The 15,986-nt window shown below is 53.4% G+C and overlaps 6 protein-coding genes across 6 annotated transcripts; 3 read left to right on the top strand and 3 right to left on the bottom strand.

The window, feature by feature from the left end:
- Window positions 1–288: 288 nt before the first annotated feature.
- On the top strand, window positions 289–1,221 carry NCS54_01032800 (Hypothetical protein; the record flags this gene model as incomplete). The annotated part of the gene is made up of 1 exon (XM_053155642.1): window positions 289–1,221. The coding sequence occupies exon 1, from the start codon at window positions 403–405 to the stop codon at window positions 1,219–1,221; it is 819 nt and encodes a 272-aa protein (XP_053011617.1). The 5' UTR covers window positions 289–402.
- A 407-nt stretch (window positions 1,222–1,628) lies between these two features.
- Window positions 1,629–4,254, top strand: NCS54_01032700 (Hypothetical protein; the record flags this gene model as incomplete). The annotated part of the gene is made up of 2 exons (XM_053155641.1): window positions 1,629–3,500; window positions 3,550–4,254. The coding sequence occupies 2 exons, from the start codon at window positions 1,629–1,631 to the stop codon at window positions 4,252–4,254; spliced, it is 2,577 nt and encodes an 858-aa protein (XP_053011616.1).
- A 330-nt stretch (window positions 4,255–4,584) lies between these two features.
- NCS54_01032600 (Hypothetical protein) lies at window positions 4,585–6,535 on the bottom strand (the record flags this gene model as incomplete). The annotated part of the gene is made up of 2 exons (XM_053155640.1): window positions 4,585–4,612; window positions 4,806–6,535. The coding sequence occupies 2 exons, from the start codon at window positions 6,533–6,535 to the stop codon at window positions 4,585–4,587; spliced, it is 1,758 nt and encodes a 585-aa protein (XP_053011615.1).
- Window positions 6,536–10,189: 3,654 nt separating this feature from the next.
- On the top strand, window positions 10,190–10,805 carry NCS54_01032500 (Hypothetical protein; the record flags this gene model as incomplete). The annotated part of the gene is made up of 2 exons (XM_053155639.1): window positions 10,190–10,451; window positions 10,621–10,805. The coding sequence occupies 2 exons, from the start codon at window positions 10,190–10,192 to the stop codon at window positions 10,803–10,805; spliced, it is 447 nt and encodes a 148-aa protein (XP_053011614.1).
- Window positions 10,806–11,373: 568 nt separating this feature from the next.
- NCS54_01032400 (Hypothetical protein) lies at window positions 11,374–12,597 on the bottom strand (the record flags this gene model as incomplete). The annotated part of the gene is made up of 2 exons (XM_053155638.1): window positions 11,374–11,760; window positions 11,818–12,597. 2 exons carry the CDS (start codon window positions 12,595–12,597, stop codon window positions 11,374–11,376), a joined length of 1,167 nt encoding a protein of 388 aa, XP_053011613.1.
- A 1,601-nt stretch (window positions 12,598–14,198) lies between these two features.
- NCS54_01032300 (Hypothetical protein) lies at window positions 14,199–15,845 on the bottom strand (the record flags this gene model as incomplete). The annotated part of the gene is made up of 1 exon (XM_053155637.1): window positions 14,199–15,845. The coding sequence occupies one exon, from the start codon at window positions 15,843–15,845 to the stop codon at window positions 14,199–14,201; it is 1,647 nt and encodes a 548-aa protein (XP_053011612.1).
- Window positions 15,846–15,986: the final 141 nt, after the last annotated feature.

Here is a 15,986-nt window from a genome sequence, read left to right as displayed (position 1 = left end):
AATACTGCACTTATTGTGCTGTATTAATACGACTGTTATGACCCAAACTGATTCTCTGAACGTGTTGACGATGCAATTGTTCAAGGACATCCATCACATGTCGTCGGATGCGGCATGCAACCATGAGGTTAAAATTTCCGACCAAAATAAGCCCTACATCTAGAGGCAGAAGTGGGTCGAAATTGAAGCATTATTTATGTCAATCAATCTTGATTACGTGCTTTTGATACCCCAGCCACTTCCCCAGCTTTTTGTTCGAGCTTGGCGTTCTCAGGCTGTTACAGCCTCGGTAATTGCATCATCCCACCAGCGGCTATCAGATCATCATTCAACCTCACTTCATCCAAAGAGACTCTATTTCATTTCATCCCTAACTCAATCAATTGGCGGACATCCGAAACCATGCTTCTCATCGGCCTCACGGGCTCGATTGCCACCGGCAAATCGACAGTCTCATCGATACTTGCCTCAGAGCCGTTCAAGCTCCCAATCGTGGATGCCGACATCCTGGCACGCAAGGTCGTAGAGCCTGGTACTCGCGGATACAATGCCATCGTGAAGCACTTTGGACCTACGACACCCGATCTTCTCGTTGAGCCGTCAGAGGATATGCCCGAGAATGGCCCCGATGGCAAAGGCAGGCCATTGAACAGACCCGCTCTGGGACGCCGTGTATTCGGAGATAGCGAGGAGCGCAAGAAGGACAGGGCAGTTCTTAATGGGATCGTGCACCCGGCCGTGCGATGGGAGATGTTCAAGATGGTTGTCGGGTGTTACTTCCGGGGTCACTGGGCCGTGGTGCTCGACATCCCCCTCCTCTTCGAGAGCGGCCTCGACAGGTTCTGCGGCGTGACGGCTGTTGTGGCAGTCCGCGACCCGGCTATTCAGATGCAACGACTTCGCGCGCGCGACCCGCATCTCAGCGCCGAAGACGCCGAGAACCGGGTGCGCAGCCAGACCGACGTGAGGGAGAAGGCCCGCCGGTGTGAGGAGCGAGGAGAGGGCAAGGGCGTGGTGCTCTGGAACGACGGGACAAAAGAGGAGCTGAGGGAGCAGCTGGACAAGGCGATTGGGGCGATGAGGAAGACGAGCCCGGACTGGTGGTCATGGTTCCTGCTTGGTTGTCCTCCGGTGGCAGTTGCTATTGCGGCGTGGAGGTTTTGGCAGAATATTATTATTAACGAGGAGTGGGAGGAGAAGAAGTTGAAGCACAAGTTGTGAATGATGGTTCTCGGTGCTAGCGAGGAGGTAGAAACGGAAGGAAGGAAGGATTCACCCAACTTCGCTCCTTCCTCTCTCTCAACTCCACCCTTCATCTGCCTACAATATCCAGATAAACTCTTTTACATCTCCCATCTTCATCGCCAAACCAAACCTTTGCCAACTTCATTCCATCTGAGCAGCCGATCCCATCATCAGGGAGTTGGCCACTTGGGGCTCGACTTGTCCCTGCCAGCTGTTGGCAGCTGTCGGTAGCTGTCACCCTCGACTCGCTTCCCGTTGCCGACACTGCCATACCAATCTCAATCACTCGCCTGTAAACAAAAAAACCTCATCCATCTCAGTTTTGCCCCTCATCCTACCGTCACCTCAACCTTCATCCGCTCGCTTGGGTACATCAGTTTTGTATGATGGCGAACAGTAGGAAGCAACGCCCGTCGCTCTTTTGCGAATGGGTAGTTGGAACCACCATCGAATCCGCCCTCGGACCCATCCCCAAGAAACCAAAGAAACCGAAGAAGCGCGACGTCGTCAGAGTCGAGGTCACCACAGATGACGAATCTGAGGAGGACACCATCAAGATCACCTACCCGCGCACCGGACGCAGCACCCCGCCTCCCCAAGAAGCCAAGACCATTGCTAAGAGGGTTCGCTTCGAAGACACCCCCAAGTCGGCTTTGAAGAAGTCTCCCACTCCCCTGGAAGCATCGGACGAAGCGTCCGACTCTGGTTCAGAGCCGGAATCAGACTCGAGTCAGTCGGATAATGCTTCGAGCTCGGACGCCAGTGACTCTGACGCAGAGAACTCAGACAATGCCCCATCCACCAAGAAGAAAAAGAAGAAGAAGGCCAAGCAGAAGCCAGTGGCAGACGACGCCGAAAGCGACTGGGACTCGGACCCAGACCCTACTTGTGAGTGTCGGCGATGCACCAAGGGGCGAGAGATATTGAGGAGGATAGGCAAGAAACATAGCAAAGATAGCACTTCCCCTAGCACGCACCCCCCCGATTCTGAACCCGAAGAACCCCCCAAGCCCAAGAAGAAGGAGTGTGGTAAGGAAAAGAAGGGTGGCAAGAAGGCTAAGGAACCAGAGTCCGAGACGGACACCTCTGAATCTGCCGAGGAGACTTCAGAGTCTGAATCAGAGTCACCTCCCAAGAAGCAGCAGCCAAAGAAGGAACAACCCAAGAAGCAAGGGAAGAAGAACACCAAAGTCGAGGAGTCAACCAGTGGAGGCGAGACATCTGAGTCGGAAGCTGAGTCCCCCAAGCCTAAGAAGAAGACGAAGAAGAAGAAAGGGTCCCCCAAGTCGGACGCGAAGGAGGACGAAACGCCTGAGGAATCGGAGATTGATGCTGAGCCTTCTGACTCGACAAATGAAACAGAAGCAGAGAGCGAGCCCGAACCCGAGCCGAAAAAGAAGCAGAAGCAGAAGAACAAAGGCAAGGCTAAGGCTGATAGTCCCAAGAACGAAGACGAAAAGAAGGAGGCCAGACAGGACCAGAAAGGCAACAAGCAGAAAAACAAAGGGAATCAGAAGGCCGGAAAGCAAGCCAAGAAAGCACCCGACCAGCCAGAAGACAAAGCTGAAGACGAGGAGGCTGTTGAAACTTCGAACCAAGAGAACCAAGGCAAGTACAAAAAGGCAAAGGAAAACAGGACGAAGGAAGGGGATAAGGAGAACGCAGCGCCGCAGGGCATGGTCCCCAAGAATTCCTGGCATCAGAATGGATTTCTCTGGAGAGGCTACCCTCAAGGCCTGCTTTTCCCGCATCCTCGCCGTCGTCAACTCATTGAGCCGATCCGCGCCCAAGTCGTTCAGACACCATCAGACCCGGTACCAAATGCTTACTACGATCCAGAAAACAACGTCATGAGGCAGTACCAAGGCCCCCCGACTGGAAACAACCATGGCTATCTCTATCCGGCACATAACGCCTTTAGTGGCACACCGCCTCCTGTGCCTCAAACCCCCTTCTACTATGGCTTCAACCAGCCCCAGCCTCAACCAGGTTATAGTCAGTACCCACCGTATCATCAGTACTATCACCCCATGCCACCACAAGAGGGATATGCGCATGTGCCTATCACCCAGGGGATGCCTGGACACGTATGGCCTGCTGTGAGTGGTCCTCAAGGATTTCCTCCGGCCCTCCCTATGGGCCATGGGGTACAGGTCAACCCTCAAGTCATGGGCGGGACGGAGAACGCTGCTCTCCCACCCAGCAAAGACAAGGACAAGACGAGCCAGAACAATGTTATGCCGCCAGGCCTTACCGTAAGTTGGAGTACATGGACATCACACTGGACTTGACTCACCATATCAGGGCCAGAACAACCCCTATCTTCCCCAGCGCGCAGGATCTGTTTTCAAAAACTATGGCAGTCATGGCGCTCGCACTGCTTCCAAGGGTGATGGATCTGCTCGCGCTGGGTCGAACAACTGGAACAACAATGTCACAACCTGGAACGATGGAAATGGCAACAACCAGCAGAACAGCCAGACAGATTGGAACCCGGTGCCTGGCCACAGCCAGAATGGAAGTGGACAGAACGACAACACTTGGGGGCAGGATCAAGATCAAAATCAGGATCAGAATGGGAACGGGAACAATGGCTGGGATGCGAACAGTGGGAAACAAGAAGACAATGGACAGAAATGGGCCTCGGGATCGAACGGAAGCAACAGGACAGTTCTAAAGAAGCGTGATGATCACTGGGGCAACGATACTCATCTTGGAGGCAACATAACCTGGGAGGAACAGAAAGACACCGTTCCCAGCACAACGGGCCCGGCGGCAGACAACAACGTGGTGGGCTGGGACGTTGTTACCGACCGCGTGGTGGAGGAGGTTTCGCCCGATTCGAGAAAGAGTGACAAGGGGAAGGATGAAGAGAAGCCTGACAACGTTATGCCTGGGTCATGGGTTGAGACTCCTGGTGGTGTGCCTGCTTGGGAGACGTTAATGCGGCCGTGGATACACAGGGAGGAATTGTCTGGTGAAGGAAGTCTTGACGACGAATGTATCTAGTATAGATGAACTTGGTATCCGCAAAATCACTGTACTGCAATGGCTATGGCTATATGCCTCCCAAACTGATATCTCATCCCATATGTTAACACCTTTCCGAGGCCTTTTGTGGTGTGATGCCATAATGCATTCCTGTAGCTTCCAGCCTCACCCTATCTGTCGTGTCATGATCGTCCTGTTCGTGTCAGATTGTAAAGAATAGATTTTAAACAACACGTCTCTCTTTATCAGTCTTGTTCTCTGTGCAGTGCCTGAGCAGCCGAGTAGCAGAGCAAAAGCAGTAGTTGCAGAAGCATGCCGAGGGTGAAGTAGAAGGGCAGTCGCAGTCAATCAGAGGATTGTGCAGCCGTGGAGAGACCTGATCGGCCGTCAATCAGCTTGGTCCTGAGGGGGTGACGTCGTTTGATTTAGCCCAGGCCTCTTTTTGCTGTCACGACGGCGGGTTGGATGGATTGGATTGGAATCGCGGGCATCATCAGGGGGGCAAGAGGCGTAACGGCATAGTTGGTTGTGATGTGACAGGGGGGAATTTTGGCCAAGGGGTAGCTTACCATCGAGATGCCTGCCATTCAATGATCCATGAACAGCAGATCTTGAGGCGCTCTCGCACGCTCGATGTGCCTAGAAGGCGGTATTTTTCAAGGTCCTTAACGGGCAACATGCTGGCGAACCACCAGGGGAAGATGGCGGCGTCGTCGGGACACTCGCCGTAGATGGTGAGCATGCGTTCCGTCAGCCACGGGACGCTCTGAACGCGCATCCGGGCGACAAACGAAGATGCGAACTGCATCAGGCTCTGTGTCGACATGGCGTCAATGTCCTCGGGTGAGGCCGGCATGGGCAAACTGTCGATGGCTGGAGGGGGGGAGGCAGATGAGGGTGAATCTTGTGAAACCTTGTCACCTTGGATGGAGGAATCTTCTCCAGTTGAGGACTGCTCCGTGAGAGGTGCGGCTTCCATAGCTTCCATGGCCTCCTCCTGTTCGAGGCTGACGTCGTCAACGCGCTCTATCTTGGCGACGGTATAGCCATCGACGTAACTGTGGTTGCGGACACGGAAGCGCGACAGGCCAACCGTCTCAATGAGACTCCGGCCATCGGGATAGTACTGAATGTTGACGATTCGCAGCAACGTGCCCAGGTCGTGGAAGTCAACGTCATCGGGGTGCTGGGGTCTCTTTGGGAGAACCATGCCAAAGGTACGATCACCCTCAAGGGCTCGACGGATCATGAGTCTATATCTCGGCTCAAATATGTGCAAAAAGGTCGGCATGAGGGGGAACGACAGCGTACAGACGAAGAGCGGGAGGTCAAAGTCCTGCATCTGACTCGCGCGCTCAGCATCAAGAGCCTCCTTTCGAGCATGGACCTCGTCCAACCAAAAGGCCTCGATAATGCGCGTAATTGTTTCATTGGATGGTGAAGAGTTTTGGCTGAGGACGGGGTTGATGGCCATGGGGCGACGGCAGATAGGACAATACCGTGAGTGGTCGAGGATGCGATGAAGACATGAGCGACAAAACGTGTGGCCGCAAGGTGTCGTCAGTGGATCATAAAAGAGGGCGTAGCAGACCTGACAGTCCATCTCGGCCCGCGTGGCATCCTGCGCCTTGCGGATGAGGCTGGTATCGTCGTCATCGTCAACGGTTGGGGTTCGTGACGGCGATGTCGGAGGTGAGGGGATGTAGCTGTAGGTGATGTCGGTGTCGTAGGACAGATCGCCCTCCTCTGCGAGGGAATACGTCGCAACCACCTTTCCTCCTTGTATCACCTTTGAATACGCATCGTCCTCCCTCATCGACGTGATACCAGCAGCAGCCCATGGATCCGGCCACTCGACCCTCGTGGACCCATGGACAATTAGCTTGCGTCGGTCAATCTCGTCACGTACGTGCCCGGCCGTCTTGTTAAGGACGACGTCAACGGCGCAGTCGTCTAGCGCGTGCTCCCTCGCGCAGTCGGAAAAGGGGCACTTGAAGCCACGGAGGCGGTCCGGGGCGGCGGGGTAGGTGATATTTGATCGACGGTGCGTCTCGGGGAGACAACGTCGGCACATGGTCTTGCCGCATGGGAGGCTAACGGGCTCGCGCAGGGGCAACGAGCACACTCGGCATTGAAAGAGCCGGACAAAGTCGCGCGGGGCGACATCGCGATGCCTTGGCGCCGGAGCAGGAGTCGTCGACTGCGATCGGCCGGAGTCCGGTGGTTCGCGGTCCGGTTCGGGGCCGGGACCGGGGGAGGGTCTGGCCGCGGGCTGCTGCGGCGTGGCGTTTGGTGGCATGGGCGTCGTTTTCTCGGGGAGTGACGAAGTATGAGTAATCTTTCCGTGTCTTTTCGAATTCGTTACTCGTTGTTTCTTCTTATCGTGGCGTCAAAACTCTCTAATAAGGTGCGAGCCTCGATATGATGTGTGTTGGTGGGGGAGGTATTTTAACTCGGTGCGTCTCTCGATAGGGATCTATGTCGTCTCTCGTCCGCTAATTGTCCAAAACAGGTGACTTCGTGGTTGCCCAGGGCTTCGTCGTCGAAGACGAGTATTGCCGATGTCTTCGCGTAACCGTTGACTTCGTTTCGAGCGCATGGAGGAGGACGCGGGATTGTCCAGTATACGGGGACCAGCCGGATACAAGATAGACATGGATTCTGCGTGAGGAAGATGCTAGAAGGATCGTATCGGAGGCAAGGAGCGCAGCATTGCCGTAGATATAGGGTGATAGCGGAGGATGAGGAATCAAGGCAGAGGATGCGCTGCGATGTCGCGGGTGCGAGGTGATGTGATGTGATGGATGGATACGATTTCAACGGGCCTCCACAAGCTGACTGACAGCTGACAGGGGGAAGGACCAGGGGAGATGGGATAGAGTCGAGATGATGGATCTAATGCGATATGAACGGGGCGAGTTTGACAGCAGGAGAAAAGAAAAGAAAAGAAAAGAAAAGAAAAGAAAGGAGAGGAGAGGAAACGAAGAAAAAGAAAAGAGGACGGCGTGTCTTGTTTCAAGCCTTCAGCAGGTCAAAGAAGCAATCGTCAAGAATAGAGATCGTCATACAATCAAGAAAATCGTACCAATCCGGAACGGCTTCGCAGGCACGTAGAGAAGGAGGGGGGTGGATACTTGTACTGTAGCACGCGCGCGAGGTCCCGAAATATATCGTCTTGGTCAAAAAGTCAAGGGCGTCACAGCTTGGGGTGATGATACCAATGGGGATGGAGGATGTGGGAGAGTCGCTGGCGGGTACCAGATACTTTGGAGGTTTCAACTTGGGGTCTGGCCCCTGAGGTGGAGGAGGACCCTGCGTAGCGTAGCTTGGGGGTCTAGATTGTGGTCTTTGGCCAGTGAGTTTGGAGTGTATGTTTGCTCTGGATTGTTGAGTTTTGCTCAAAGATGACTAACTAGATGATCAAATATGTCAAAATCTATTCCGCTTTTCAACTGGCATCCCCAAGTGATGATCCCGTCGCGTGCATTCTTCCCATGACCAGTTGTCGATAGAGGAGGGAAGTACTCGGCACAACTCTCAGACCCCCAGCTCTCCTCAGTGTCACAAGCATAACATGAGTTTTTCAAAAACGAATGACGATAGCAATCTGGGACGTGGGACACTCATGACGTTGGATAAATCGTAATGCTTTGTTACCTCAACGGTTATATGCAAACGATGCGAGTTGGCCGTTGACAGCAACGCCGCGGAAACGTCGCTTTCGTTATCGTGCAGCAAGAATGGCAGAGGTTTAAATCAACATATGAATAAAAACACCGAACCCAAAGACCATCCTCTCGTCCAACAAGAAGCATCGAGGTTGACAATGGCTGTGGGGGGAAACGAGCTATCAACGGCAACCTTCGCACTCGCATCGAGGGCACCACACAGCCAATGACCTCACTGCATCCATGACAGCCCAGATCACGCTGCAACAGCAGATCAAAGTAGACAGTACTCGACAGCGACAAGGGACCCTACATTATCCCACCTCTCCGCCGATCTTAGTTCTTTGCCCGCTGCCACGAGACACGGGTTATCGAAAAAGAAAAAAAAAGAAGGGTCCCCTTTTTTTCCCTCATACGGGTGTTGACCGCGCTGTGATGTTGATGACAAGGCCGTTTTGGCGATCGAGAAGTCGATGGAGAAGAATCGGTCATCGGCGCTATGTACTTAATAGAGAGAGGGAAATGCATCCGTCAACGGGCTGGCAGGATCCGAGACATGGAAAAGACGGAAAAAAGAGGGGGAGATGATCGCCATTGGCGCGGGATGGGAAAAAGGCAAGGCTGTGAGAAGATGGGGAAAAAAGTCGTTGGCGTCATATGAGGCTGACCTACTTGCTTGTCTGTACCAAGGACGGCGGGGGAGACTGTACAGTATCTATGATGATGGAGGCGACTGGGGGTGATGTTGTCGCATACCTATTGAGTAATCATGGCATTTATCTTTCTCTCTCTCTCTATTCATCTTTGAACTATTATTGCTCATTCATCAAAGAGTACGCAACGATACAATACGAAAAAAGCCAACGTTGGACAAAATCTAATCTACGCATCATGGCCCCGCGTGGTCACCCATCACCATGGTCCAATGAGCTACTTTTAAGGTGTGGCGGCCCGGATCGAGATGGCCAACAAATGCAGCTCCAGGTTTCTCCGTGCAACGTTTGCCAACCTGCGTGCGCGCGTGTGTGTGTGTACACTGATAAGTACCAATAGAAGTGACATCTTAGGTAAGACGCAGAAACCCATGCTCACTCATGACGCCCATCTCGACCCCTCCATCCTGGTAAAGGAAAAACACAATCAAGGTAGATTCATCCATTCGAGCATCGTCATAGATCTATATAAAAGCTTCTAAAATTAATAAAGAGATATCTTAAAGAAGTAATATTTTAGATATATTCTATCTATATCTAGTTATCATCATCACATATTATTCACCACCCTGAGGAGAGGATAAACGACAGCCTTTGTACTGGCCCCCCCTCACAGCCTGGGTTCCCAGATCAAGGTGCTGGCGTTCGTGCTGAGAGCTGAGAGCAAGGGCCCTGCCAACCAATGGAACCTATGACGACGAGTCAGCCAACCAAGACGCAGGGGCTGACGGGCCATCTCTGTCTCAGCTGCTGCTGATTGTCCTGTCCCATTGAACGCTCTCAAGTTCAGAGGGGAAGCTCATCACACGACAATTCCCAAGCTCCAGGACCCTGAACAGAGAAACCTCGGGTTCCCCACACAAGCTTTCCACTTCCATCGTCTCATTTCCTTGTCCTAGCTATTCCAGATTTTTGGATCTTACGCAGTGAAAGGAAAGCTATCTCACGGCGTACTCCGTCCCGCATCCATCACATGCCAATAGTCAATGTCTCGAGGTTCATGGTGGCTTGGGAGGCTTACCGCCGCCCAAAAACGCCGCCTCCTTCGATGATGGCTTCCAGCTCCCCTCGTCCCCAAACATACACCCCGTTTTCCAGAAACGGCCAGAGTAGAAAACCCCCCGTTTCCGTATCCACTGAACACGGATGACCCTACCTAACCGAATGGTCTTCTCCTCTCGTCTCCCAAAAAAAACTTGACAACAGACGGCGGTGGACTTGCGTAACTCCAAGGGTCTGTGACCAGGGGGGGCCTAGAACTATCGAACCGAGCCTGGTTGACACGACTCAAGAAGAGAGCCGCCCGCCCCCCTGGCTGCTGGTCCCTTTACCGTATTTCTTAGGGATTGGCTGCGGTAGCTACGAGGGAGACCCCAAGATTTGCATCTAGAGGCAATTGGACAGAAGCCGTAAGGTAGCGGGGAAGCTTTTTCTGACGTTGCCTCGACGTTACTCCTCTCTCTCTTTCTCTCCTCTTTTTCTCTTCTTCTTCTATTAGTATTCTTGTTTCTGCTTCTTTCTCTTACCGCTCATCTGGATAACTACTCCAATTCGTCCTCCTTCACACTCACCATGATCAGCGCATCCCGTCCCGGCACAACCTCCGCCTCGGGCCTCCCCGCCCCGGAGGTCCGCGAGGAAATCACCGCCCGACTCGGCGACCTCGTCTCGGCCCTCGAGGCGCACCCGTCGTGGACACCGCCCTCTCCCCCGCGCGGCCTTTTTCACGTCTGGGACTTTGTCTGCCGTTCCCGCTACATCATGACCGAGCTTGACAACATCTACGCCGGAAGGCCGACTAAGCACCCGGAGCAGATTCCCAAACACGACCATGGTAAGTGTCTTTTTTGACGATGAGTACCTACTTTAGATTTCTCTTGATGCCATTGATATGAAAACCTGTCTTTCTTGCTCAAATCAGTACCTGTTTTCCTTGCCCCAATTGGTCTCTCTCTCTCTCCGTAAGAAACACCTAGACTTACCTCATCTCTCCCCGTGAATAGCCACCTCAGGCCCCCAAGCCGCCGCCCTCTCCTTCCACGACGTTCTCTCTCGCTCTATCACCATCGACGAGATGATCCATAACCCCCGCATGCTCGTCATGCTCGGTTTATCCAACATTGACTTTGGCGACAACGTCCGAGACAAGTCACGTGCCCTCAAGGAGACCTTAGCCAAGGCCGATTGATGATATGACGTCGTGCCGAGCCGAGGGATCGTCCGTCGACTCAGGGCGGCAGGTGGATGTCGAATGAGTAAAATAAAAAGGAGAAAAAAGTATGAAAAGGATATAAAATACAAAATCATCATCATCAGGGCATTTGCATGAGCTACCTTGACAGAAAAAGGAGCTCCAGGTTGGTGGAGGAATCACACCGCCAAAACCATGGCATGGATATATTCACAATTAATTGGGAACTGGGTAATGCAATTGTAGCAGATTCATCATGCTTAGCAATTCCATCAAGCTCTACTTTATCAATTCGCTGTCGACCTGAAGTTGTCAGGTCGAGTTCAAACATGTAGCCGTCATAAACACACCACCAACCCAACCCATGAGTAAGGATCATTCCCCTTGAATATCCATCCCAGGCCATTTATTTACCCCCAAGTCCCCTTATCCAGTCTTGTGACCAACCCAACCGCACCGTCCGAGAAGAACCCCCCTAAGCCATAGACCCAAGTCCCAGATACTAAACAAAAACATCATGGACACATCATGATATACACAGTACGATAAGCATAGCTTTAAGCTGTCATCGTACACCAGCCCAGCGACCCTTTGCAGTCGCTGAAGGCCCAACTGCAAGCCGTCGACCAATGTTGCCGAAGCACACGCAGCTGCAGAACAGTACGCTGAGCATCCACACTCCCGTCTCGAGTGTTTCTTGGCGAGCCAAGCCTCCGAGGACCGGCAGATCGTGGTCTCCATTCTGACCCAGCGAGAAGTTGCCAAGAGCGGCATGAGCGGGCGCCGGCATAATATCCGGGTCGACACCGAGAAGCAGCACCGAGCCCGTGAGGCCGACGACCGCAGAGAGGAACAGACCCGGCTTGGATCGATCGATGAGCCACCATAGGAGGGGGTTCACGAGGGCCAGTGTCAATGATACCTGGAGGGTCGACGCCCAAGCCACCTTGCGCTGCCGAACGTGTTAGACGGCACACACAAAGATAATTTCTTCAGGAATCAAACTCACAATAGCAAATACAATGCCAACAAAGGCGCCAATGGCTCGGACAACGAGCGCCCAGTCAGTGCTGGGGCCATCATCCTTGGTCGAAGCGCCATCATTTTCAGCCACGGCTTCCTCACCGTCGTCTCCAAACGACTCTTCCCATACACGGTCGAGCCAGGGCAGCAGCGCGCCCAGAGCTACACCAGCGAAGCCCCAGAAAGCCAGATGTGCCCAATTATATGCAGGACGGATCATGTTTCCCCTCAAGGACTTCAGGCTGTCCGGGCGCGTGGTGACAAGCACACCATAGCCAACACCTAGCACAAAAAGGACAAGGCCTCGTAGGGCTAAAGACGCAGGCGATGGTGCTGGGACAAGAGGTCCAGGTGCTTCGACAGGGCGGAAGGATGATCGGCGACGCACAGGGTGGGATCGGTCGCGCAGCAGCTCATAGGTCGCCTCATCAATGCTGGGCCTCTTAATGGGTGTCTGAGCCCCAGTACCCCAAGGCGTGTCCAGCTCGTCTCTATCAGCAAAGATGCGGTCGCGGGAGTTGGACGCGGTGGGCGAGTAGATGCCAAACAGTGTCGACGACGTCAAGTTAAGGAACGACTGCGGCCGGCTCAGGCTCACGGGCTCGGGGGTCGGCTGCAGGAATCGCGGGTTGTTCAGGTCCACGGACTGCGCCGGGGCTGGCGTCGCGGGCGAGGAGTTCTCATCGGGAGGTGTTGGGCTCGTCAGGCTCAGGTCGAAGGGTCTTCGGGGGATGGGTCTGAGGAGAGGAGGTCCGTCGTCGGCCATTGTGTTGTGAGAAGTCGAGTCGAAGGTTCCTAGTGTGGTTGCTGAGGGTCTAGAAAGGGCCGTGAGCGACGACTCGGTGGGATAGAGGGCAGACAAGGTCTCCTCGCCTCAGCTGAAGGGCAAGGTGAGATTACAAGTCTCGGAAGCCAAGGTTACTCACTGGTCTCAGTTCAAGATGTGGACGCTACAGCTCCCGGGACGGTCGGGACGGGAAGATGGATATTGTTGGGGCCAATATGTGCGGTTCGCAGGTGAACGAGCGCCCAAACGTGGCTTGCTGAGAACCGGGATATCCGAATCAGCAAGGCTTGGGGGGAATGAATGGTTCAGGTGAGAGCCTCGTCGTGGATACGCGTATATGAAATCAATGCTTGTTGGAGATGCGGATGAAGGGTTTATGAACAATGCGGAGAAGAGCAATGGAAGATGAAGATTGGATGTAAGAGAGAAGAAAGTCAAGACGCGGGTTTGAATAAGAGGAGGAGGAGAAGAGAGGAGGATAAGCCATGAAACCCAAACCATGGACCACTCGACGACGGACTCTTCACATGCTCACAAGACCCAGACCCAGCAGTTACGTAGAGAGAAGGGTCAAGGACCCAATCCAATGCAACCCCCTTGTCCATGGGGTCCGAAATCTGGTCCTTTTTAGTGGGCGTTTGCCATGGGATGGATGCTTTGCGTCGGGTCTTTCCCCGCCCGCTCTTCCAGACGCCGCCTCCATGTCACGGACGTCCTCGAATAAGGCATGAATAGACTGGGCTTTGACCTCTTGAGGAATGAAGGCGGTGATTGAGAAACTCTGCACATTGAATTTTGTGTGACAGGCCCTACAACGCTCGATCTTTATGTTTGCTTGGGAAGAAAGAGTTTGGACCCCAGGAAATCTTCATCCTTGGATGTGCTTTTTACCCCACAAGAGCTTGCTTCGGCACAGGGGTCAGTCACCAGGTGCCTTGCTCGCAACCACGCGGGTCAAGGAAAAAACGAGACAGTTGTACAACGGGCATTAGCTTTCCTTGCTTAGGGAACAATAGAATTATACATAAAAAGGATATGGATTTACATGTAATTAGGATATTATTCTTACAGTTATTATACCATATTTTAGATATATGTATTTATATCATTTGAGAGCAATTAGACCACCTCTCGTTCTCGTTCCCATGTCTCGTTTATTTCTTCACCCGCGTGATATGCCCCAATTCGAGACTCGTTGGTTGGCCAGATCTCGGGGCTCCATCGTATTGCGCCCCTCGTGATTCCGTCCGAGATCCATTGATCGGCCACCTCCCAACAAAGTTGCCGCTGTGACACCGTCAGCAATAGGAAACCGAAAGGGGGAGGAGCAGTTGGCGATGCAACAGTGTTGACAGAGTCAAAACACCCCGTTTCGGCTGTGTGCAGAGGAGGAATGGACTTTGTGTTCGACGTGGAATGGGTACAGTAATGTACATCAATTGACATGTGATTTTGCGCGTCACTTGGCTTCATGGGTCGACGTCAATGTACTATACAGCTCAGGTCAGGTCATGGTGGAAACACCATCATCATGTAAATGATAGCGGTCAAATTACCTCTCCTTCTAAAACCCCCCACGCTCAATCCTCATCACCATCACTCTCCTCTTCTTCATCCTCCTCATCCGAGAACTCGTACTCGCTCTCCTCTGCTCCCTCAGGTCGGGGTATCATCAAAAACGCCGTCATGCAAGTGATTCTGTTCCGCGTCTCGTACGTCCCCAACAGCTTCCCCACACCAGCAGCAGCATCAGCAGCATCACCCTTCTTGGCCTGCTTCTTCTTCTTCCCCTGCAACTCATCCGCTGACACTCGCCACAACCGGACCCGCCCGTCGCTGCTACCGCCCGCCACGTACATTCTCGACGCATCTGTCGCGCTCTTGATAACCACAAAGTCCTTGATCCGCCCATCCACTCCGTCTGCCTTGCCACCGATCTGCCCGACCAGCTTAGCTGTAGGCAGAGACTCGGATTTCTTGTCATCCGCATCGTCGGGCTTTGTGAGGTCTTCATCCTTGGTCGAGAAGAAGAGAATTCGGCCGTCCTCGGTTGCCGCAGCTAGAAGTGTAATATCCGCCTCCTCGTCCACCTGGACATAAGAGAATTGGTGAATCTTTGAACGGATTGATCCCATAACTCGGCACTTGGGAACACTATCCATGCCAAATACCACAATGTCTCGGTCGAATCCAACTGCAAACTCGTCCGCATCATCCACGTTGCCCCAAACGACCCGTCGGCCCTCACCCGTCGAGTGCTTTCCCTCTCCAGCCTCCTGTAGCATCTCCTTGCTAAAGTTCAGCACTCCAGCCTTCTTGCCCGTCACCAGGTTCCACAGCCGCATTGCCCGCTCTCCCTTGCTGACACTGATCATAAGCTTCATGCTGGGATGGATCGCAAAGTCGTTGACGCCAGACGGTGTACCTCCAAGAGGTGCCGTATCACCGCTGGGTCGTCCCTGTGGCTTCGGGATAGGGGCCTTAATGTTGCTAAGCAGCGACCAGTCCCTTGTGCGTGTAACAGCAATCGTAGAGTCCTCGCTTGATGACAACAGCTTCGACCGATTGGGGAACCGCAGTGCTGTCACAGTCGACGAGTGGTGAAGCAGCGTGCCAATCTCTCGGTTCTTGGGGTTCTCGAGGATCGGTCGGGGCGCCACCTTGGCGAGCAGGTCCTGATCCCTTCGACTCGGGGGGTGCGCCGACAGACTGTAGAGGTTGATGCGCTCGTCGGTGCTTCCAGAGGCGAGCATGACGTTCTGCGTCTGGCCAGCGACAGGCGCCGAGACAGGCGACGTTGCGACGCATCGGATCGCCGACGTGTGGGCATTGAAGAGGAATGTGTCGGCAAAGTCGGCCTGATCCTTGGGTCCAATCGTTACCGTCAATCCATGAAGGATTCTATCGTAAGATCCCACCACGATCTGGATCGTCTCGGGGCTGGTAGAGGCGGTGGTTGTGGTTGTCGAGACGGCAGGTGTCGAAGCCTTTTCTTTTGAAGGCTTTTCCTTTGGAGCCTGAACTGCCTTGGCCTTCTTGTTGGATACAGGCTCAGGAGCAGGTTCGCTCTGCGCGACGGCTTGTCTCTTGCGTTTGGCCATTGTATCGTGTTGTAAAAGTCTTGTCGTTGCTGCAGGCAGTTGTCGCGAGAAGCTACGGGGAGTTGGCTGCTTCAGAAAAAAAAGTTTGGAGCTGGGGTGCGATAAGATAAAAGGGCATATATGCATAGCCCCGCTTTATGCATCCCGTCTCCTTGAACCCCCTCTCTCAGACTACGCCAATGATTCAAGTCCACAAGCACAATAATGCTATGCGCCGAGTATATTCAAGTGTATATGCTGCATGAGAAACTAGATTCTCAATGTCGT

This window comes from Fusarium falciforme, chromosome 8 (assembly GCF_026873545.1).
Source record: "Fusarium falciforme chromosome 8, complete sequence".
Classification (NCBI taxonomy): domain Eukaryota; kingdom Fungi; phylum Ascomycota; class Sordariomycetes; order Hypocreales; family Nectriaceae; genus Fusarium; species Fusarium falciforme.
This window is presented reverse-complemented; position numbering and strand designations above follow the sequence as displayed.